The following is a 22,307-nucleotide window of genomic DNA, read 5'->3' on the forward strand; positions in this document are numbered from 1 at the left end:
TCCAAGTACACCCTGAACCTAGTTTCTTAGTTTTTTCGACAGTTTGAAGATACATTTTAAAAATGAGATTTAAAGGTGATCTAAAGCTTGGCTCTCAATCATCTTTTACTGATCTAATTTACAAATGATTTCTGTAATTTGTGTATTTTGTGTCTTTACATTTGGGTGGCTTACTGCACAGTTGTGGAAATGAAGAAACCCTTAACCACCAGAGACAGAAAATCCTCTGCAAGACCTAATAGTTGATGCCTTGCTAAATGCTCCTAAATAATACAAAACTAGAACTCGTTCTTAAAATTGCAATTACAAACTTTGAATAAAGGTCAAAGGATTGTTAGGTTTCAGGATCTCTCCAGCTTTATTAAAATAAGGGACTTTTTTTTTGGTCATAGGTAGAAACAACTTTGGCACCGACAACAAAGTACAAAAATAGAACAGTTCATATTCTCACTTCCCAGTTCACACATTCACACGTTGCAATTACAGGGATAAATTAGTAAAGAGACACAAGAAAGAAATCCGAACGTGTCAATCACAAGCAGTGCGACCCTTCAGGAGGGCTACGGAAAAGACAAAAAAGAAAAGCACATTTTCATGGACAATTTAAACACATGGACATTCTTTCACACAGTCCTTGTTTTTTTGACAGTTTCTGCCCTTGATTAAGAAATGTGTGTGTATACCTTAAAGGAAACGAAATGCCATTCTGACAAATGTCTAATTCTCATGTTGAGAAGGCAAACAAGTTGGAGGGACGTTGCTCAATGAATGAAGAGGTCTGGAGTCTGCATTTATCAACAGTATGAATTTAGAGACTTGACATTAAACAGTGAAAAGACTTGCTTTAGAAAAAAAAAATCTTTGATCAGGCTGCATGGCTATTTTTGCCTTTAAATCTTCAGCTAAATATGTGTCCAAGTCATTGGGCAGTTAGTTCAGTTTGGTTGCAGACAGCAAGGCTTCTACATTACAGGATGAGAGTGCAGCGATTGGTAAGTGAGGGAGACAAACGGGACGGATCCTTTACTCCCGAGGATTTGGAGGAGCGATGGCGTCTGCCAGCAGGTCGGGACGGAGGCACTCAATGGGGCAATGAATGTTCTGGAGGAAGAATAGTGGGAAGATTTGAGCTGGTGAGATCACATGTCCAGGTACAATCAGGTATTGTGGTTGAATCTGATCACATTGTTCATGTTGTCCAAAGTGAGATTATTCCATTTAGAAAAACAGTGATATAAAATATTTAAAGGTATAATGTCAACTATATAGAAAAAAACTATTGTAAGGAAGTTCCTTTGAAATGACATTTTGTATGACAATTTAACAATCTTTGGAGTACAACGGCCATAAATATTGCAAAACCCTACTATATTCATGAGAAAATGAATGTATTAAATGCGTTTCATATATTTTCTGCTCACCAGTTTATGTAGTGAGTTGTCTCCATATCTTACAGGCCGAAGCAGACTGTCATCGACTTCAGCACCTGGTTTGCGGCAGTTCTCACATCGCCAGCCCTGATGAGACCAAAAATACACCAGGGTGAATACATTCAACATGCTTCTGTTAACTCACAGAACTATGAGTTATTGTATCAAAATGTACATTAGACCCCCGAAGCCAGTTGGGCTGATGTGTCGTACCTGCTGTCCTCCAAAGCATGTGCAGGTGCAGATGGCCCCCAGGTACTCCTTTTGCCACTGGTTTCCCACCTGGTACGCTTTGCCATCATCGTAACACACCGAGTCATCTGTGTGGTCATACATGCACATGAAAATCCATAGACAGCTATTTTACATCGTTTTGTGACAATTTCCAATGGTTTAAAAGTGCTTACGTGGTTCACACTTGAATTCTCCTTTTCCGTTTCCCAAACAAGTACAGCTCATCAGGTGACCATTGTCTCCGCGGCGGTCCCACTTCTCTCCGATGCGATAGTTAATGCCGTTGTCATGGCACCACTCTGATGAGGGACACAATTACAGTTAAAGAGACCGAATGATGAAAACATGGTTCATGTCCACGGGGGCGGAAAGGTTTCCAAAGACACTCACTAGATGAGTCACATCTGAAGTGGCCGCTGCCCAGACCGAGGCACCTGCACCACAGCTTGAAGCCGGTCTCAGACATCCGCTCCCACTCAGCACCGACGTCATGGTGGGTTGCAGTGAAGGCATCGTAACATGAGTCCTTGCTGGAGGAAACTCCCCCTGGGACTGAAGAAACAACAAAATGTGTGAAAGCTTTTGGTTATTATTTAATTAGACACAGACAAACACAATTTAACATGCAAAAACTGCTGTTTCAATAGTGCATCCTGTAAATACATGCCCGTCAATGGATCCTCTACATGCATGAACACAGCTGTAGCTAATAAATAATGATTCGGGGTAAGCTACTGGTGAGGTATTTACATTTACATGTATACTATTTAGCTGCAATTTCAATCACTTTTGCCAAGACTTACTAGCTAACACTGGTCCACTGTTCATGGAAATGAATTAAGGTTACATGCTCACATTTAGGATATTCTGTGGTTACATTAACAAAGAGCTAGCCTGTAATATCACAACATTTTCAAATTTAATCTCTTTCTGTATAAGAGAACGTTTGGCCTCTACTGAACTCTCATCACTGGTTTGTGATACTCATGGAGCCACCTGCTGCTTTCTTTCACCCCCAGAAAAGTTAGAAAGAGTACCAATCAAACCCTTCTTTGCCTGCCGTTGTGCAGGATTTAGATTACCTGGAATCTGGATTTAGTAAGACCTGGTTCAGACACAGTTGCTGTTGGATTCTTACTTGTGTTTCCAGCTGTGATGACCTGCTCCACAATCTTGTGTTTGAGAGCACCCAACACAGCCTCCACAATCACATTATAGTTGGCTCCAGGGGTGAGTCCTATCAGGGTTGCAGTGGTGGCTGTGTCTGGCAGGCGGACCTAGACAGGTTTGTTTTGGTTAAATAAGAGATTCAAAGCTCATAAATTAGACAAATTCTGATTGGTTGGGCCAGAAAATATCAGCACTCGTCTCTTACCTGGAACATTTTCTCATGTTGGTGTGTGAGAGGATGGCAGGACACCAGGTAGGCGTTGCTCTGCTTGTAGGGCTTCCAGGAGATAGAGGTCTGAGTCTGGGCCTCCTGTGGCACTCCAGTATCGTTACCAAAGGTGGAGCCGATGGGAAAGTTCAGCTTCAGGATGGGCAGCCTGCGGCCCTCTGCATCAGGAAGGGGCACAAAGACTAGGGGCTCACGTACTTGCCCATAGGGATACTGTGGGTTGCCACTGTTCCCATTATATCTGTTGTTGTTGTTGTCTCCATTGTTGTTGTACTCTGTGTACTCCACATGCTGGCTCTGACCACCATGCCCATCCTGGCCATTGGTGCCCACTACCTGGACTGTATTGTCCAGGTCAGGTTCAGGCACATCCAGCTTGTCGCCTACACCGCCAGGGCGGGGCAGAGGCAGGGGGAGCAGGGAGTCTGGGTCTGGGCGGGAGAGACGGGTTAGGGAAGCAAGCAGGTTAGATTAGGGGGAGGTAAAGCAGAGCTGCAATAACATATCTCAGCCAACAGGGGGCAACAGATACGTAACATTGCTGGGATTCTACTTCGAGGCAAAGTGTCTTCATGCAGAATCGCAAACACGCGTAATATTTTGAATGACATTTCTGGAGGCATTCAAAATAAAAGTGGATATTATTGTTTTAGGAGCCTATATTCTATCTGAAGAACTCTTAAGCTTCAAAAGCAAAATATGGCTCAGCTGAGCAAATTCAAGCTGCAAATTTAACCCTGACATTTTATTCTAATGTTTACGCATACCTTGAATGTTATCACTGTGAGATCAATTAAATAAGTCACATTTATCATCACATTCACTGAAGTCTGAATATACTCACTAGTCCTGACTTTTCCAACCAGAGGTGTGCTCCTCTGTGTGTTCTGGATGGCAACAATCTTAATGATGTACTCTGTGGCTGGTTTCAGGCCTGAAGAGAGGAGTTTATTTTATTTTCAAACATACTTTTCATTTGAAATGGAAATGAAACTTTAAACCAGCTAAAAGCCAAATTAAATAGTTCAACAAATTAGATATTTTAGCAGTAATTCTGACATAAATACTATCTTTTGTGTCAATATTTTTGTTTATCACGTACCGGATATGGTGGCGTAGTTTTGGCCAGCGTGGGGTCTCGGGGTCAGCTCTCGAGGCCCCCTTCCTGACTCCTCGTAGGTGACGTAGTATCCTGTGATCTCTGTGGCAGGTGGCTGCCAGGCGAAGGTGATGGAGGTGGGGGTCAAAGATGTGAACTGGAGGCTGGTGGGAGCCTGGACCACTGGTTCAGCTTTGAATAAAAAAAAAAAGTCATATTAGATCACTTGACTGCTGTGTGCACTTTAGGATTACAGGTGTGATTTTTGCCAGTGGTTACAGTCCTTTATGCAATTCAATTTAGTTTCTAAGATCTCACTTAAGTTAATTTAACAATTCAGCTCTATGTCCCTATAACACTGTCTGACTCAAGGTGGAAAGTGTGGAGGAAAAAAAAGCATGTTTCACATTATTTGCAAAAAAAAATGGTAATCAGAAAGATGTTGGTTGTACCTGTTTGGATCATGAGAGTAAATGGGGGGCTCCTTGTGACGCCATTCAGAGTGTACAGGCTAATTGAGTATATGGTGCCTGGCTGCAGACCTATGGAAAAAAAGGCAAGTAAAAGCACACTGAAAAAATGAAATCATCTTTTAACAGTTTTTTTTTTTTTTGCTTTTACTGGTGTTGTGCTGTACCTGTGAGAGTGTAGGTGTTGGTCTCCGCTGGGATGTTCTTGCTGATGATGGGGTTAGAGCCACTGACTGGTGTAGCTTCTATTAGATAACCAGTGATTGTTTCCAACTTGGAGCGCCAGCTCAGTGTGAAAGAGGAGTCTTTTACGTCAGAGACACGCACACGCCGAGGAGTACTCACATCTGCATTGAGAAGGTAAGATAACAGGCTTTGAAAAGAGCAGTGGAGATGACATGAAATGTGTCCGTTTATGGTTATGATGCTTACCTTCCAGTGTGGTCATTTCTCCTGTCAGCGGTCTGCTGGTGACGGAGTTCTTCAAAGCATAGACATGCACCTGGTACGCGGTGGCCACCTACGATACCCAAACATACAGTTGTAATTTACTAACTGACAGACTATGAATCTATGTAAACACTGAAACTAAAATCTCCCTCTCTTTACCATGAGTCCTGGTACGACAACACGTGTGGTGTCCGGAGCAACGTTCAACTCTTTAGTCGGGCCGTTGATGGTCTTGGGAATGACGACCACACGGTATCCTGACAGGCCTGCGTTGGGGGCTCGCCATGACACAGTGAAGGTGGAGGGGCCGACATCAGAGATCATCAGGCTAGTCGGTGAAGGGATTACTGAAAAACAGTAAGATGTGCAGAATTTTACACTTGTGCAATTGGAAGCCTGTGGGCCAAATAACGCTCTTTGATGACCTAAATCAAGCAAAAAGCTCACTTCAAGCTTACATTACAAGTCTGACATTGGCAACTTGAGAGTCTGGCACCTTGACATTTCCCTCTTTCTAATCTGGCCCTTCTGGAAAAGTAACTGTTTTCGGCCTGTTGAATGAAGATGGCTATGTTAGTGTTATCTGTGTTGATTCTACCTGTGGCCTGGGTTCCCACGAGCGGCTTGCTGGGTGTGCGGCCATGGAGAGCGATGACTTTCACGGTGTATTCTGTCCCGGGGCGAAGGCCTCTGATCAGCACACTGTCCTGGTCACCTCTTGGCGCTGGACGCAGATCTCTCTCCGCCTCCTCTGGGCTGGAGTACAAGACGCGATATGACGTCACTGTGCCGTCTGGACTGTCCCATGTGATGCGCATGGAGGTGGAGTCGATGTCAGAGAAGGTCAGGTCTTTGGGACGGTCCATGGCTGCAGGAAAGGACGAAGACAGGTGTTTCTTTTTGCTTTGAATTTTTGTTTTTAATTACATAATTTATCAAGCTGTAAAAAAAATAAAAATAAAATGGTTTAACTTACCAGTGATAGCATTATCCACCACAGGGGAAGAAGGCTGTCCATCATTTGCCAGAGCGTAGACACTGATTACATACTCAACAGTGGGCATGAGACCTGTGAAGGTAATCTCTGTCTGGTCTGTAACAAGGAAACAAAATAAAGTCAGTAAGTCAGTTTTTTTTTATATTCTGAAATCATATCCAGTTAAAGGGACAGCTGTTTTTTTTTTTACTTTTTATTCTGTCTTACCAGGGGCCACCACCTCAGAGTATGAGGGTCCCAGGCCATTCTTTGGGACACTGGTTACTCTGTAGCCTGTAATTGGTCCCTGAGCAGGAGTCCAGCGCACTGTGATGGCGTTGTCAGTGACTTCGGTTAATCTCATGTCAGTGGGGGGCTCGGTGTCTGAAGAAGAAAAAAAAACACATAACAAGCTTTAGATCTACATCGTCAGCATGTAGATTTTTCATCAAGCACCATCTATTTCACGATGCCTTACCAGTAGTGTGTCTGATGTAGACCGGGGTGTTGGAGGGCGGGCTGTCCCCCCTTCCGCTTACAGCGATGACTCCGATGCTGTAGTCGGTGCCCGGGTTGAGACCGGTGATGGTGGCTGTGGTTTGAGTGCCAGGGATTGTGAAATCCTGAGTCTCACCACCTTAAGAAATTTCAGAAGGACTAAGTGTTAAATTCAGAAAGTCGGTGAGGCTTTAAAGAAACTATGGATTTAAAGACATACACAGACCTGTGCTTGCATAGGTGATCTTGTAGTTCTTTACTGTGACAGAGGGTGCGTCCCAGCGAATGGTGATACTGGTAGGAGTGGACGATGTTACTTCCAGGTCAGTGGGAGCATCAGAGACTGGAGACGAATAAAAAGGGGGAGGAAAGAGGTGCATTTTCATCAAAAATTGAGCAACTAAGTCTTGTAATTAAGCAAAGGAACCAATAGAGAAACTCACTGGTGGCCTGTGTTCCAGTCAGCGGCTGACTCTCCTGACTGTTGCTGACAGCATACACATAAATCAAATACTCAGTCTCTGGTGTCAGTCCGGTCAGAGTGTAGTAGGTTCTGGTAGGGGGAAGCCTCTCATCCTTGGCCCTCCCACCGCTCGTCCCCTGGTAGCGAACACGGTATCCGGTAATGGCAGCAGTTGGAGCCAGCCAGTGAATGGTGAAGGAGGTGGTGCGAATGTCCGAGAAGTCCAGGCCAGTAGGAGAGTCCAGAGCTGGAGAGACAAAGTGTTGTATGTCATTTTATCCATTTCAAATGACTTGCAATGACATTGTCTTTTTTTTTTTATGTGTAGGTTGTGACTTTGTCTTTTCCTCAAATCTTAATCCAGGGCTGCTCAAACGAACACAGCAGAACAACTTCATAGGGATTCTTTTGTTCATGCCTACTCACCAAATATGCAACTTTCGCTAAAAACTGACACTGTCCCTATTTATTAAAAATGTTTATTTTACTGCCTATCAGATAAATAACGCTAATGTAACTGTGTGTGACATGTATTATTTGACATTAATATGTCACAAATAAATCCTACTTAAAAATAAAGAAAGTCAGCAGATAAAGGATATGTAGCTGCAAAGCTACATATCCTTTATCTGCTGACTTTGGCAGAAAAAGAAAAGGAGAATCAGTTTTTTTTTTTATTATTAATTATTTTTTTAATTTGTTCTGTTCAAAGCAGAGCAGATGAAACATCAATTTAAAAAAAAAGTGTTTTACTGTATTTTAAATGACTGATTAATGTCTCACTATCTGCCTTAAAATATACTTGATAACAAAGTAGTTTTGATTGTTTATTTTTTTTATGTGATCCTTGTTAAACACGTTTGGTAAAAAATAGACATGAACCAGTCTGGATGCACTATTGGCCCTTTCTTCAGGCATCCGCTTTGGAAACCACTTAATACTCACTTGTCCTCTGAGTTCCTGTGGCTGGTTGACTTTCTTGTTCACCATACACACATACAACACTGATGCGGTACTCTGTGTTGGGCAGCAGGTCTACATGGAGATCAAGAGATTGGCATACAGTGAGAATGTCTTCAAATTGAGCGATGCAAAGTTAAAAAAAAAAAAACTCATTTTAGAATTTACAGCATGATAAAAACACTTTATACAAAAAAAGATCTGTTCTCTTACTCTGCAGCACAAAGGTGTTCGTTGCTCCGCCAACATTAACCTCCCTGATGTCGTCATCGGTTGCAGCAGGGTGGTAACGGATGACAAAGCGGGAGATGTCGCTAGGTGTGGCCACATGGGGGACTGCCCACGTCACCCTAATGTGGTCAGGACCCACACCGTTAAACTGCAGGTTGGTTGGAGCTGGAATGACTGGAGGTATCAAAGAAAAACCCAAAGCTTAATAGTACACAATAGAATTGTATTTTATCGTAAAAGTTTAGTTAATGTGCCTTAAGTCATTCTCTCAGATCAAACCCAAGCCCCTCCCCATAGACGGAGTGTAAGAGTTAAGTCACCAGCGTGTGTTTGCTTTGTGTGTGTGGTCGGCTCGCTTTCCCCCTCCTCTGTTACAGTGAAGATGCTGATCTCATAGTCCACGCCCGACTCCAAACCATAAATCGTGTAATAACCAGCAGACGCCTCCACCATATCTTGAAAAATTGGCAAGCTCTCGCCAGACGCAACTACGGTTATCCGGTAAGCAGTAATGGTAGAACAGTTCAAAGGGGTCCAGCGCAGGCCAATGGTGGTGTCAGTGATGTCGACAAAGTCTATGCGACTTGGTTTTGGGATGCCTGAAAGGGTTAGGTCAGTAGCAAAGCGCAGGCAAAATTAGACAGAAGGAAAGACTGAAAACCACCAATAATTACATTGGTTATATAAAAATAAAAACAAAACATTTTTCCATTCCTTAACAGTAGTATGAAACCCAGAGAGAAACAGTCGCCATGCTTGAGAAGTCATTAAACATTATTTATTTTGTAATGACAGCAGTCACTATTATAATACTACTGAGCATGCTCAAAAAAAAAACACCATCACCATTTCAATTCAAGACCACCATGCTTAATTAGACAATCTTCATGTTAGTAAGGTTATGTTAAATAAAGCTGCATTAAAAAAACATGAATTGCTCGTATTAAAACACTCACAGTGAGTTTGTCTCCATCACTGAAGCTTTTTAGTCCATATTAGCTCACTACATGTTTGGATGGATCCAACTGCTCTCATTACCATTTTTTTACTAGCAGCAGAAGAGAGCTCTATTCGGCTTACCATCTGTGATAAACCTCCTGCTCCACAGGATCACACAGGATCACACAGCTGATTAACATTTGACAACAATCAAATTGAAGCCATACATTATAAAAACTACTCTGTGGAGTCGGTAGAGACCAAAACTGAGATAAAAGGACGGTGAGTATTGAGCTTAATTCATCGTATGGTCATCCTTCTAATGGGATGTTCATGTTGCTGTTGTCTGCTGAATGGTAAGTGATTCAAAACAATATCAAGTTTGTCTGGCCCCTAGTGGGCAAAAAATATTTTAGTGCAGTTTGAAGAAAACATTGTTTTTGATTTTTCCCAGCCTCTTTTCTTTGAAACTGTGCTCACATGAAAACATTTTAGATGGAAAGAGTTCCAGTGTGAAGAGGCATACATGGTAAAATGTGAACATAATTAAAGGGAGAGAAATATAACATATACTTTACAGTAGACTAAGCCTTTGATAGCTCTGTTTGTGAAGACCCAGGTTTGTGGTTTGATGCAGATGAAAAGATTGTGTGAATGCTTTAATGGTGACTCTTACCTGGTGTGACTATAGTAGACACAGGCACACTCTCCAAATGGCCCTTGTTAGTGAACACACTGATGTTGTACTCAGCTCCAGGGTTCAGGCTCTCCAGCCTGATTGAGGTTTGATCAGCTCGAACCAGCTCATCCAGGGAGTTTCCCCGCTGGCCATTGACTGGAGTGCTTGTCACTCTGTAGCCTGTGATGCCTGCAGAGGGTTATCATACATGACAAATACTGAGTAGATGGAACATAATGTCAAGATTTTTTTTTTCTACACAAAATAAATATATGAGTCATTGTAAGTAATGAAGAGGAGAAACCGGGAAAAGATGTTTATCCTTGCTGGGAAAAAAAAACCCTCTAGGTCAAGGTCTAGACTTGGCATTATCAAATGCGCTGACAGTGCGTGGGGAGCACAGTCAATATTTACCTGGTGTTGTGGAGGCGACCCAATGGACAATCAGATCTCCTGTGTCCGGGCTGGACTGGACTCTGAGGTCAGTGGGAGGAGAAAGAGCTGGAAGAAGAACGAAGCAAACCATGACACCAGTATGAGAAACTTGATTTGATGCAGCAGTAACTTCTTTCACAAACTCGTGCAAAGTGGTTAGAGCAGCTCTACGTGAGCTTACATCAGAATTAAATCAATCTGCTGATCAGTCATACAAATCATTTTAAAGTTTCATTTTTTTTTTTTTTTTAATTGCTGCCTCTTTCTCTGTAAGTGTTAATTAGTTACGCACAGGTGAAAGCGTTGCGAGTGATGGGTTGTCCTTGGTTGCGCCCATTAAAGATTGGCTGAACGCTGTAGGTGTACTGAGTTCCAGGGATCAGATCAGGGATAAAAATACGTCCAGAGTCCGAGGTTTGTTCTTTGGGAGACTCGCCTTCCTGGCTTGGTAGAACAGAGAGCTGCAGAGAAGGCGACAGGGATCAGAAAATACCTCTTAAACATACAAGTCATTCAATCTGCATTTATTGATTTCTTGGCCACCAGGTGAAAACATGGATAGAACAACCCTGACATATACAGGGGATACAGCAAACATGTAAGCAAACTGTCACCTATTCAAATATCTAGAAGTCACAGAGCACTTTGGGAGTTAGTTTGGACTCTTTTTCAGGAAAAAAACAAACAACATTTAAGTCCAATATCTCTGTTTTGATACAAGGAAGGACATTTCTGTAGCTGCTATTAATGTGTTGAAACTGAATAAAAACAGTTTGACCAAAGCAATAAGCTAAAACATGCTTAAGAGCGACCTGGGTGGTTGACAGGTGGTGCAGAGTGACCCATTGATAGTATAAAAATATTGATAAATGTAGCTTTAATTTTGTTTCATTACTAACAGTTGTTTCACTACACTATAAAGCAGGTATATGTACCTTGTAGCTGAACCTGCGGACAGGTATCCAGGTAATGATGATGGAGGCATCAGTGACCTCGGTGCTGAAAGGAGGAGCATTTCCCATCCGTGGGGCTGGGAGGAAGACAAAATCAGAAATATATTTATTCATGTCCACTAATTATTTTACTTTCTGATGATGTTCTTTTTCTCTCAATACTGACTTGTGGCAAAGTATGTAGTGATGCCCTCGCTGAGCTCATTGTCTAGCTCAGAGTGGAGGGTGGCGGTGTACTGGGTGTCTGGGCGTAAATTCCTCAGTGGGAACTGGGTGACCCTGCCCGGAATCCTCTTCTCGATCGGGTTGGATCCCCCAATGCTCAGGAAGAGACGGTAGCCAGTGACGACGGCACGAGGAGCGTTCCAAGTAGCTGTCACACTGTCGGGGCCGAGGTCGGTGAAATGCAAATTGCTGGGCGAATCAGGCTCTGGAGGAGTTAGAAAAATTAGCACGCGTGAAGAAAAAAAATCCCTCATTTAAGATGTTCTTTTGTAATATCTCGGAGTCCTATATCAATGCTGAAACTCACTGGTTGACCTTTCTCCCACCAGCGGCTCGCTCTCCACGCCACCGTTGATGGCATAGATGTAGAAGCGGTACAGGGTTCCCGGGTGCAGGTGGGTGATATCGGCGTAAGCGTTGCGTGAGGTGGGCAGCGGCAGAGGTCTGGTCTCAGTGCCGTCAGGACCAACAGGGGAGTAGGTCACTCTGTAACCTGTCACCTCACTGGGTGGGCCGGTCCAGGTGATGGTGATCTTCACATCTGTAACCTCGTAAAACTGCAGGTCTGTGGGTGCCGGGACCTCCTCTGTGGATGGTAAGTGGCAAATTGATTGACAAAGGTGTTTACAGTCATATTTAAACCAAACAGGAGCTTTTAACAAAAACTCCCCAGTGACACACAAAGTAAAACAAGAAATCGGTTGTTTTTTTATGGTGGCAACTCTTTACTAATCTATATCTTAATGCTTTAGCAATTCACTGAGTAACCTGTTTACACATCTCTATAATAATGGCTCAGAAAAAAACCTGAAAAATGTGGAAAGCAAATGTACGCCAAGCCTGGGTTAAAAAAAAAAAGGGGGGGATTAAGAAGTGTACGTAGGCTGGACATATATGTACATACTTGCTTTCATGAGTGTTTAAACTACATCCAAACAGATGTCTGTACCTGAGCCTACTGCAAATGAAAGAGAGTTCATTCACAGGCCAAAGACTTAAACGAAGATAAGAAATATCAAGCTGGTATAGCTGTATCTCTAAAAGTATATTTTGACAAAGCAATGTTTTGACAGGCTCAGTCTTTACCAAACACAAGAAATCACTTCTTTAAGCTCCCTGGCCCTATATGGACTCGTCCTCTGAGAGTATAAACTTACATCAGCTGTCAGCAAAACGACTAACACTTATCTAAAAAAAGTAAATCGACCATTTTAAGAATAGAAGAACCTTTTTTTTTTATTGAACAAAATACCTGCTATTGGGTTGAGGAATGAAGTACAAAAGTAGTTTTCTGTATGTAAATGTATACCTGGTAGAGGAGATCCTGCAGTGTTAACCTGTACGAACACAGGCTCGCTCTCCTGGTCCTCCTTCATGGCGTAGATGCTAATGTTGTAAAGGACTCCGGGGTGAAGGTCGACCAGGTTCACTGAGGTCTCTGAGTCCGTCAAGGTCAGCTCAGTGCTGCTGCCCTCCACTGACGGCGTGTACACCACACGGTAACCTGTGGGGTGCACATGTGTTTAAACACAGCCAGAAGAAAAAGAATCAAACTACTGTTCTAGCACACAAATAGAAAACAGTCCCTACCAGTGATAGGAGCCTGAGGTCTGGACCAGCTGATTCTGATGGAGGACTCTCCCACCTCATCGACTACATGCTGAGCAACACTGTCAGGGGCTGACAAGAGGAAAAGAAAAGGAATGGTGAGCATAGTCTTTGGTTTAAAATTGGACAATATGTGGATGAACCCTGAGTATATTGATGGAACAGAGAGCGCATGAGAAATTCTCCCACCTGTGGTCTGGGAGGTGGTCAGAATGAGGTTTGGCTGTCCAGACTCTGGGAGCTCGTAGACATTGACGTTGTATCTGCGTCCTGGCAGGAGTTCAGAGATGGTGACAGAGTTGGACGTGCGAGGAATATCTGTAGAAGCAGGACAAAAAATTACTATATGTACATAGTAAATACAGTGTAAATATAATACCACTTTCCTATTCTGATACCTAGGATTTTAATATTTCTGGGCGGATGAGACCAATTAATGCAATATTGCAAATAAGTGACAATTTTTCCATCAGCTGATTGAATTGAATTGTTGATTGCATTGTTAGTTATTTTCAAAAAATGTCATAAATGACATTGATAGAAGATTGTATCCATAATATACACCCCTAATAGGAATTGGTTTCAATTGTTGCATGTGACATTATTGCAGCATTAGTGATTGTTAGAGGTTCTTACCCAGAATTTTTGGCTTAGCCCCGTCCTCACTGAGCTCATACTCCACCCTGAAGCCGGAGATGGTAGCAGAGGCTGAAGTCCACGACACAACGAAGCTGTTTGAGGTGATTTCTGTCACAGACTCAGAGGTGTCCATCACGGGAGGAGGCACAGTCGTCTCTCCCTCCGATGTTTCCACTTAAATGATAAGAGATCAATTGTTTCTGTGAATATTTCTCCAGATCTTTGTGGCTTATAGCAAATGTTTCTAGTCGAGTCTACTCACAAGAACCATGGGTGGTGGTGAAATCGAAGCGTGTGACCTCGCGGTTTCCGTAGCGCAGAACGCTGATCAGCTGACCCTCGTAAGTGATGCCTGGACGGAGCCCGCCAATGGTGTAGGAGTTGTGCTGGCCGGGGATGGTCACCTCCCGCCATGGTCCACGGTTATTTTTCTACCAGAGGGGCGAGAAGATACAAAGTTAATGGGGTTTTACGTCAGTTTGACTGATCAAAGAACTGTACAATCTTCATCTGCTTGTGTGATGAAATCAAAAGCCTTTTTTTTTTTCCTGCTGCTGTTTCAAAGCACAAAGGTAAGCTTGTTAAAATCTACATTCTCCTGGATTAAAAACTCCATCTGCTGATGAATACCATGTTACATTTATGGAAGCTCTAATAAAACTTTAGGGAAAAAAACGAATAAATGGACTAGAAACAGAAATTATACATTTGAATAAAATGTGTGAAAATTAAAATTTTGGGATTTATGGAAAGCATTATTTGATTCAAAATATTAGGACTTACATGGAAGCTTGTACATGTTGGATCTTTTGGATTCAGCTTTATACTTTTTACACATCCTGCTTTGGAAGTATTTAGACTGGCTTTTCCCTCTGTAGGAAAACTACAAACTTTCTCAGCAGGAGGGCCAGATGAGAGCTTCAAGTGTACCAAAACATACAAACCATACAAACCCCCTTCAGAGGAAATCTGTTTGACTTTAATTTCTACAAATATTTTGACCAGCCTGTCAGCCTTAAAAGAGCTTCAAAGAGTAAATGATGTTTCAGAAAACAAATCACAGTCAGCGGGATATTTTCATTGGAATCCGCTTAAACCTGTGTGTGTATGTGCAGGTCATAAAGGAGGGTTCATGTACCCTCTTACCCTTACCCACCTTGTTTGTCCTTGCTCAAACTCCAGTCAACATAAAAAAACCACCTGACCTCATTCAGACTGTTTGCTCATTTAAGTAATGCTATCAGTCAGCAAATATTAAAACACGGCTTTAAGGGGAAAATGGGACCTTACTGACTTAAAAATTTAAAAAAAAAACGTAACCGGCATGGCAAACCAAATGATTGACTCACAATTCTCCATTTGAGGATGTACTGGGTAATGTGCGCAGATGAGGGAGGGTTCCACTGAATGGGGTGGGAGTCTGGCTGCTTTCCTGCCTCTGTGATGATCACCTGGACGGGTCTGTGGCCGTCTGAAGACAGACAGATAGAGGAAAAGATTGAGTGGAAGAGAATACATACGACACATACATACCTGGTGTTACTTTTATAGAGTGTGGGTGAGAGCTGGCTACTTAAAGCTGAAGCTCTGTCACATGAAATCATCGTTTTTCTGGGCCAGAACAAAACCACCAGACGGTGCTAAACCAACTCAAACACCCCCTGACATCTTACGGTTTGGCATAACACAAGAGTGCCATATTCATCACGATGTATCTAGCCTCTGTACTCCTTAATACACACACACACACACACACAAAGAGATTCACACTCCCATGTTCTGCACACACACACACACACATAGGTTCATCTGCACTGATAAATGTTGCAACTGCAGCATCAGTCAATGTTTTATTAGCACAATGTTCTGCAGTACAAAGTATCACATTAAGCAACTGTTCCCAAGTACGCCTAGATATTTGAGGTAGTAAGTGTGTTCAAAGCTACCCCTCAGCAGGTCAGCGGGGGAGGAAAAAACCCTCTCAACTACTACAAAGACCAAAGGGAAGACAGGGGTGATGTGTTTGGCTGACACTTCACCATTTGCCAGGCTTCAAAGTCACAAAAAAAACCTAATCCTTCCAATAACATGGCAAGTAAACGCTCACTTCAGTGACGTGTGATGGGAGGTTAAAGGTAGGTGAGGTGAGGGGGGGGGGGGGTTAAATAATGAAGGGAGGTTGAATAAGTTCAACAAACACGACCTAAGCTTTAGCAGCAGACTAACTAAGTCAGGAAAGTACTGGGAGACCCTGGAGGAAATAAATTGAAGCCGGAGAACATTTCACTGTGGTCATGATGACTGGTTTATATGTTTGTCTGAAGTGCTCTTTGCAAAAGAGATTCATGACCACAGACTCATATTATACTGAACTGTGCAATGGTTTAGGAATTTAATCTCTTAGCGTCTGTTTTTTCTCTCCTAATAAAACATTCATTTTATTGAAGTGTTACAGATATAAAGTCTGATGTTGAAAACTGGATCCTCTACAAAATAGAAACTTCTGCTGAGAATGAAATGTAGACCTATACTCTATATTTGTTAACCTATTGATAAAAAGACACTCAAATAGATATTCTGGTTTCCAAATTGCAACTCTTTGAATGTGTACAAAGAAGATCTGAAGATTTGTCTTTTTTTCTATGATTTCTTTATGTCTTTGGCAACCAAGACCCGAGTACCTCACTTTTACCCCTTTCAGGTAATAACATGTTTCGAATGACAACAAACGCCCTTCAATCCTTGAATGATTATCTCTAGTGTAGTTTAGATAAATATAGAAATATGAAGATCTAAGTCATGTGTTTATATCATCAATTGCTTGTGGTATAGCATTTCTTTTTTTGTCAAGTCTTCTTGTTGATTGCATATTATTAGTTGTTGTGTGACAACATAACACAGTTAACATTTGTCCACATATATTCTGCAGACACATGGCTGTGCGTCTACTGAAATGGACTGCACCTTTAACAGATCATGTTGGGATTATATGTGTTTTTTTTCACCTTGGTAGGTTTGCTGAGGTTCACATCTCATTTCTCCGTTCCCATTGCCGTAGCAGTAACAGCGATAGTGGACTCCATGGATGGCTTTGTCCCACACCTCTCCGATCTGATGGAACGTCCTGGTTTGTGGCTCCTGACACTGATCTAATGTAGGGGGGGGGAGAGAGATTACACAGGACGGTTAGAAGTGGCGTTAATAATCGACAGATAACAGTGCTTTTGCCTTTTCATTCCCACAGCTAATGAGCGATTGAACACACCAATAGCGTCACACTTCCAGCGTCCACGTCCCTGTCCGTAGCAGGTGCAGTTCATCATGTAGCCCTCGTCGTGGCGCTTGGAGAATTCCTGGTTTACCTCATAGGTGTAGCCCTCAACGATACACTGATCTGGTTCCATAAAAGAGGAGCAGAGTCAACGTCAAACCTCAGTGCTCCACTGTCAGATTTTACTTTATGACCACTTATCAGAAGACAATTTGGAGTAAGCTCTCTGACCTCGCAGCTGTGAGTGAGCGACACAGTTCCACTCCCCCCTGCCATTTCCCAGGCATGTGCACTCCATCATGTGACCCATGACATCATGGCGTTTGTCCCACTTGTCGCCAACACGGTACATCGTTCCATCGTTGGTAGTGCATAACTCCTCATGGGCTACATAAAGAAAGATGAAGGGGGGAAAAACAGTTTAAAAAACAAACATTTTCCTGTATTCTTCAGTGTGTTTCACTTTGTCTGGGTGTCAAAGTGTCACCATTATGTATGTAATCAAATGTTGTTATGTAATAGATTTGATAGAGACGTTACTGTCCCATGACCACAAAGCTTTTTTTCCCGTTGAGCACAATTTATTTCTACACCAATTTTCTGCAAGTGACGCATGCAACCAGTCATTGGCAACACGGTGAGATAAAGATTAAAGGATTTAAAGTATCCCACTATTTACAAAAACAAAATATCCACAGCACTGCAGTTTACAGTTTAACACTTCTAACTCTGCGGGGAAAAACAGGATAAGTGAGGAAAAACTGATTGAAGGCACTTTTTTAAGTATACCAACTTTCCTCTTCTGCCAAGAGTTCATTGTGAAAATGGATAGCACTGTCTTGTGTGTATGTCACATTTGCAGCTCACAGACATTGGCGGGGCTAACAGCTCACAAAGTTCTGCTCCATGTTACAACATCAGCCCTTCTTGAATCTTGTTTTCTTTATTTTGACATGAACATACGTGTTAAAATAACATTCCAAAATATACTACTCCCTAAATAAAAAGAAACCAAGAAGTGTGATCGATGTAATATGGAGAATTTAGATCCTAAAAATCACCATCTTTGGTTCAGTATCAAACATTGAACTTGACACATTGAAGTATGAAACTTTACTTTTTTGTTGCTTCGAGGGCTTTATAAAGTGCATACATTTCACTATCAGAATTTGGTACCAATTCAAATCTGGTAGATAAATACAAGGAGGTGTGGCACATAGCCTATGAGGTGCTATTAGACTATTTTGGACTTGGACTATGGGTTAGCTCTGCTTTGTTTCTCTCTTTTGATGCTATGACTAAGCTAAATGTGTTTTGGCTTTAAGTTAAAAATGTATCAGTTTGCGAGTGGTATTTATCTTCTTATCTACGTCTTGCCAAGGAAGCTGATTACCTTCTTACTCATACTACAAAAAGAAGTATTCCTATGAACCCGCGTTTTTACTGACATCATGGTTTTATATTTTTTTCTACGTAAATAAGTTCCACTCAGTAAATCATATTGTGAAACAAACAATGAGCAGTTTTGCACAAACACAAACACTTACCAGCCATGGGACAGAATCCAAAGCGCTGCTCGTTGTCATAGTCATAGCTGGTACCGCACCACCTCATTCCGTCACGGCGCCCATCAGATGTGCAGTCGGTATAGTTGCGTCCGCTGTAGAGGTAGGGGAAGTGACAGAGAGCGTTGTTGGAGTTTCCACCTCTTGTTGCCACAATGACTGGAATGGAAAGGGAGACACAGGACTTACTGCATGTTTTTGGTCTGATTAGTATGTGATTTAGAATGTGACTCTATGAGAGGGAAGCTTGATCATCAAGGACATAAACCTATCATTAATTAATATCAACACAGGAATAGACAGGTTACAAACAGAACTAAACATCCAATTTAAAAAACAACAAACAGTAACATCAGCCAGATATTTCCAGAATACCAGTAAAATAACCAAACGCAGGATTATGTCCTCCTCTCTGAGTCTCACCATTCTTCTCAGTACAGAACGAGTACTGCTGGTCTGCCTCGTAGTCTGAGGTTGTAGAGCACCAGAGCTGCCCGTCTGTGCGTCCATCTGAAGTGCAAGAGTAGTAAGTCTTTCCCATGAAGACGAATGGGAAGGTACAGGGCTGGCCGTTAGAGCTGCCACCGTACGCCTGGTTCCTGGCCTCTGTACAGAGTGAAGGGGGAAGAGTGAGGAAAATTAGAATTGTTAGTGGAGACAAAGACAAGTGCATCTAATTATGGTGACTATTTGTGACATGAATGGGATGTTCTCTAAAATATCTCACGGTAAATCAAATCTGAGAGGATTTTTTTCAGACTAAAATCTGAGCAAAAAGTCTAATAATTTCCCTTTTCTTCACTGGGACCCCTGCTTTTCTTCCCCCCCCGCTGTACTCACCATACTCCTGACAGCTGACTCCGTTGCCCAGACAGGTACAGATCATGTGCTTGCTGCCCTGACTTCTGAACCAGCGCTGTCCATCGCTGTATGTCGATCCAGATTCTGTGCGGCAAGTCCCTTCTGGCAGCTGCTGAGTCTGTGGGGTCACCACCACAGTACCTGCAGCTGTTTAATAGAATGACAGCGTTATGGGCTGTGAATACTGAGAGAGTCATATGGCATGAACACAACTTTGAAACTGAGGTTTTGAATCTTACTTCGGACTGCATTGTGTCTCTCGCACTTCCACTCGCCACGGCCGTTCCCTAAGCACTGACACTGCAGGATCTGTCCACTTGTGTCTGTCTTTGTCCATGTGTCTCCGATACGATGTGACCTTCGGGTTTCCTTGTCATTGCAACGATCTGGTAGAAGAACAACAGCGGTCAAAAAAGCTGCCAATAAACAAGTGGTTTAAAGAAATCCGGGTGTTTAGATTCTTCTTACTCCTTGAGGTGCATGTGATTCGTCCATTTCCTTCTCCCAGACAGGTGCAGTCCAGCATCATCCAGCCCTGGTACGGTTTCTCCCACGTCTCCCCCACCATGTATGATGATGCAACACTGTTGTCAAAGCATCGCTCGGCTGCACACAAAACACAGGAGAGGCTTAATTGTTGCTGCAGTCTGTCAAGAAAAACTACAGATCGGACTTTAAATCACAACATCCAAATCACATTAGAGAAATAAACCAAGTAAAAATCAACAACGGTGGCATAAAATGGGAAATGAGGAGAAAGGTGCTCTCTCACACACTCACCTTGTTTGTCTGAGCTGTTGACTGTCGTCAAATATTTGCATGGTAAGGCTTTAGAGACGTTAACCCTGTATCTAAGTTTGTGAGTGTGTGTATGTGTGTGTTGTAGCAGCTTGCTTATTCCGTTTTGGATTATTTCACATTAATCTGCATTCAGGAGGCTTCTTACAGAAAATGTTAGAATCCTGCTAAACCTGCATGGTTTAAAATGTGACTCACCGACAGGTTTGCAGGTCCACTCTCCTTTGCCGTTTCCGAGACACACACACTCCAACATGGAGTCAGCAGTGTCGTGAGGCCTCTGCCAGGTGTCTCCGATTTTATAAGACCTGCCACCTTCATGGCAACGATCTGTGAATGACAATACAATCCGAATGATTTAAAATCTCCTTAATATGCACTTTGACAAATATAGATCAATACAACTGATTATTATGTTTTATCAATTTAGATATTTAAAGAAAACATCCTGAGGGATTGCGTGGTTTCCAATTTACGGAAAAATAACAGAAATATTTTTAATTTCAAACTAATTATTGTTTTGTAGCCGGTCATGTGTGGGATCATGTTATTCCTGGGACCTCCCTCACACTGTATCAAGTACTATTTGAAAGAATAAATGCTTTTTAATCTACAAAGTAGGAAGACTTCATGTGTTTTTTTTTTCACCTCACAATAAAATGTTGCCAAAAATCCCCCTTTTTGTCAAGAGAACTACAAATAGCCTACTATAACCTGCATTCATAATTCTTTAAAATGTGTTTATTTGGTGATAATCTAACATGATTTGCGTTGATTGTTAACCTGTAAGCACTTCATATTCTTGTGACTCACTTGCAATGGTACAGCTGATCTTTCCTCGACCCGAACCGATACAGGTGCAGTCCCACATCATCCCGTCCTTTGGTCTCTCGTAGGTTTCCCCGACCCGGTACGTCCGGTCATTGTACTTATCAAAACAGGTCTCCTCCACTGAGAGAAAATCCGAGGAAAGAGAGAAAGGTTACGACGCTGCCATTGTGAACGTGCTGTGCGCACTTCTTGTGAACTTTTATGCATCCTCAAGTGTTTGTGTTTTTTAAGGGTTGGTGCTTTAGTTAGTTAAGATAAGCCACTTTTGCTTCATGGTTGGCATGAACACAAAAGTTCTGAAACAAGACATAGGGGGGTCGGCCTCCAAAAGTAAAGTAAGTTTTAACTTGTTTCCAGTTTGGGCTTGGAAAGACATGAGACATTTCTGTAATGAACCGGTCGGTGTGTCACTGACCTTCAGGCTTGGTTTTACACTTGATGCCTGCTGCTCCATTGCAGGTGCACAACAGCGTGCTCCCGAGGTAGGGTTTCTCCCACTGCTCGTTCAGTCTGAATGAGCGACCGTTTTCCTCACAGCCGACTGGAAATCATACAATAAGAAAATCATCACATAAAGGTTTTTACAATTTTTGGTTCGGAAAAGAGACGTTCCCGTATTTGATGATTCGACCCGCAAATTAATGCAAAATAAAATCATTGTGTATGAAAAAAAGTTAATATTAAATGCTGCATTTATTGGCACAAAAACACTCAACTATCAAGGAATGAAATAAAATAATGCCTTGTATTTACAAACACATGACAATTAAACTGTGTAAAACTTGTATTTAAAAAACAACAACCCTTATACCAACCTGGAGAAACGGCCGATGCATCGCGGAGTTCAGGATACACCTGATACTGGCCAGTTTGTCTTTTGCTCTTCTTTGGCAACCCGTGCACCGCGCTGCTTACGCACAGCGCAACCAGCAACCCAGTCAGCGGGCTACTAGTCATTGTCTAGGAAAAAAAATAAGGATTTCAAGGTAAAGTATGAAAGGGCTTAAACGTATGCAGCTTGGAGTAATGTAGTTTCTGTCCCTTGATTTCAGTTCCCTGCTGCCACCTCGCAGCCGGTGCACCAGGCCGAGGAGAGGGGAGCGCGCTGCTTTTATACACGGACACACCGCAGCACACTGTTGGAGGGGGAGGGCTCTAACGGGAGTTTGGATGACCCACCCGAGCAATACTGACACTCGACACCTCACTTCCAGGGACCAAAAAAAAAAAAAAAAAAATGCATATTGGCACTTGATTTGGGGAATTAAAATATCAAGCAGTAGCCTGTGTTTT

General features: G+C 42.4%; 1 protein-coding gene across 2 annotated transcripts; it reads right to left on the reverse strand.

Annotated features, from left to right (window-relative positions):
* Nucleotides 1-331: 331 nt before the first annotated feature.
* Nucleotides 332-22,094, reverse strand: fn1b (fibronectin 1b). 2 transcript variants are annotated; one of them, XM_061035125.1, is made up of 46 exons: nucleotides 21,830-22,094; nucleotides 21,430-21,555; nucleotides 20,997-21,134; nucleotides 20,382-20,513; nucleotides 19,854-19,991; nucleotides 19,625-19,771; nucleotides 19,365-19,532; nucleotides 18,948-19,130; nucleotides 18,507-18,683; nucleotides 17,191-17,346; nucleotides 16,954-17,082; nucleotides 16,694-16,837; nucleotides 15,038-15,159; nucleotides 13,951-14,119; nucleotides 13,686-13,862; nucleotides 13,239-13,367; nucleotides 13,032-13,121; nucleotides 12,751-12,945; nucleotides 11,749-12,027; nucleotides 11,383-11,646; nucleotides 11,199-11,293; nucleotides 10,556-10,724; nucleotides 10,243-10,329; nucleotides 9,826-10,017; nucleotides 8,531-8,809; nucleotides 8,193-8,384; nucleotides 7,965-8,054; nucleotides 7,000-7,266; nucleotides 6,783-6,899; nucleotides 6,537-6,695; nucleotides 6,287-6,442; nucleotides 6,059-6,175; nucleotides 5,681-5,950; nucleotides 5,242-5,429; nucleotides 5,065-5,152; nucleotides 4,800-4,979; nucleotides 4,615-4,704; nucleotides 4,166-4,354; nucleotides 3,908-3,997; nucleotides 3,040-3,494; nucleotides 2,803-2,941; nucleotides 2,055-2,216; nucleotides 1,838-1,963; nucleotides 1,644-1,750; nucleotides 1,422-1,517; nucleotides 332-1,101 (listed from the first exon to the last, which is right to left on the reverse strand). In XM_061035125.1, the coding sequence occupies exons 1-46, from the start codon at nucleotides 21,969-21,971 to the stop codon at nucleotides 1,024-1,026; spliced, it is 7,383 nt and encodes a 2,460-aa protein (XP_060891108.1). In that variant the 5' UTR covers nucleotides 21,972-22,094; the 3' UTR covers nucleotides 332-1,023. The 2 variants fall into 2 exon arrangements, with proteins under 2 accessions (XP_060891108.1, XP_060891100.1); XM_061035117.1 differs by lacking the exon at nucleotides 8,531-8,809 and having other exon boundaries at nucleotides 21,830-22,093.
* Between the last annotated feature and the right edge of the window lie 213 nt (nucleotides 22,095-22,307).

Source organism: Labrus mixtus, chromosome 1, assembly GCF_963584025.1.
Source record: "Labrus mixtus chromosome 1, fLabMix1.1, whole genome shotgun sequence".
In the NCBI taxonomy this organism is placed as follows: domain Eukaryota; kingdom Metazoa; phylum Chordata; class Actinopteri; order Labriformes; family Labridae; genus Labrus; species Labrus mixtus.

Bases quoted from the DNA above. Each gene is read 5' to 3' on its own strand.
- fn1b (XM_061035125.1), bottom strand. From the start codon at position 21,971: ATGACTAGTAGCCCGCTGACTGGGTTGCTGGTTGCGCTGTGCGTAAGC. The intron at 17,083-17,190 runs GTCAGAGAGCTT...TTATGGAACCAG, and splicing joins CGCTCACTCACAGCTGCGAG to ATCAGTGTATCGTTGAGGGC. The intron at 13,122-13,238 runs GTGGGAGAATTT...TCCTCTTGTCAG, and splicing joins GACCACCTCCCAGACCACAG to CCCCTGACAGTGTTGCTCAG.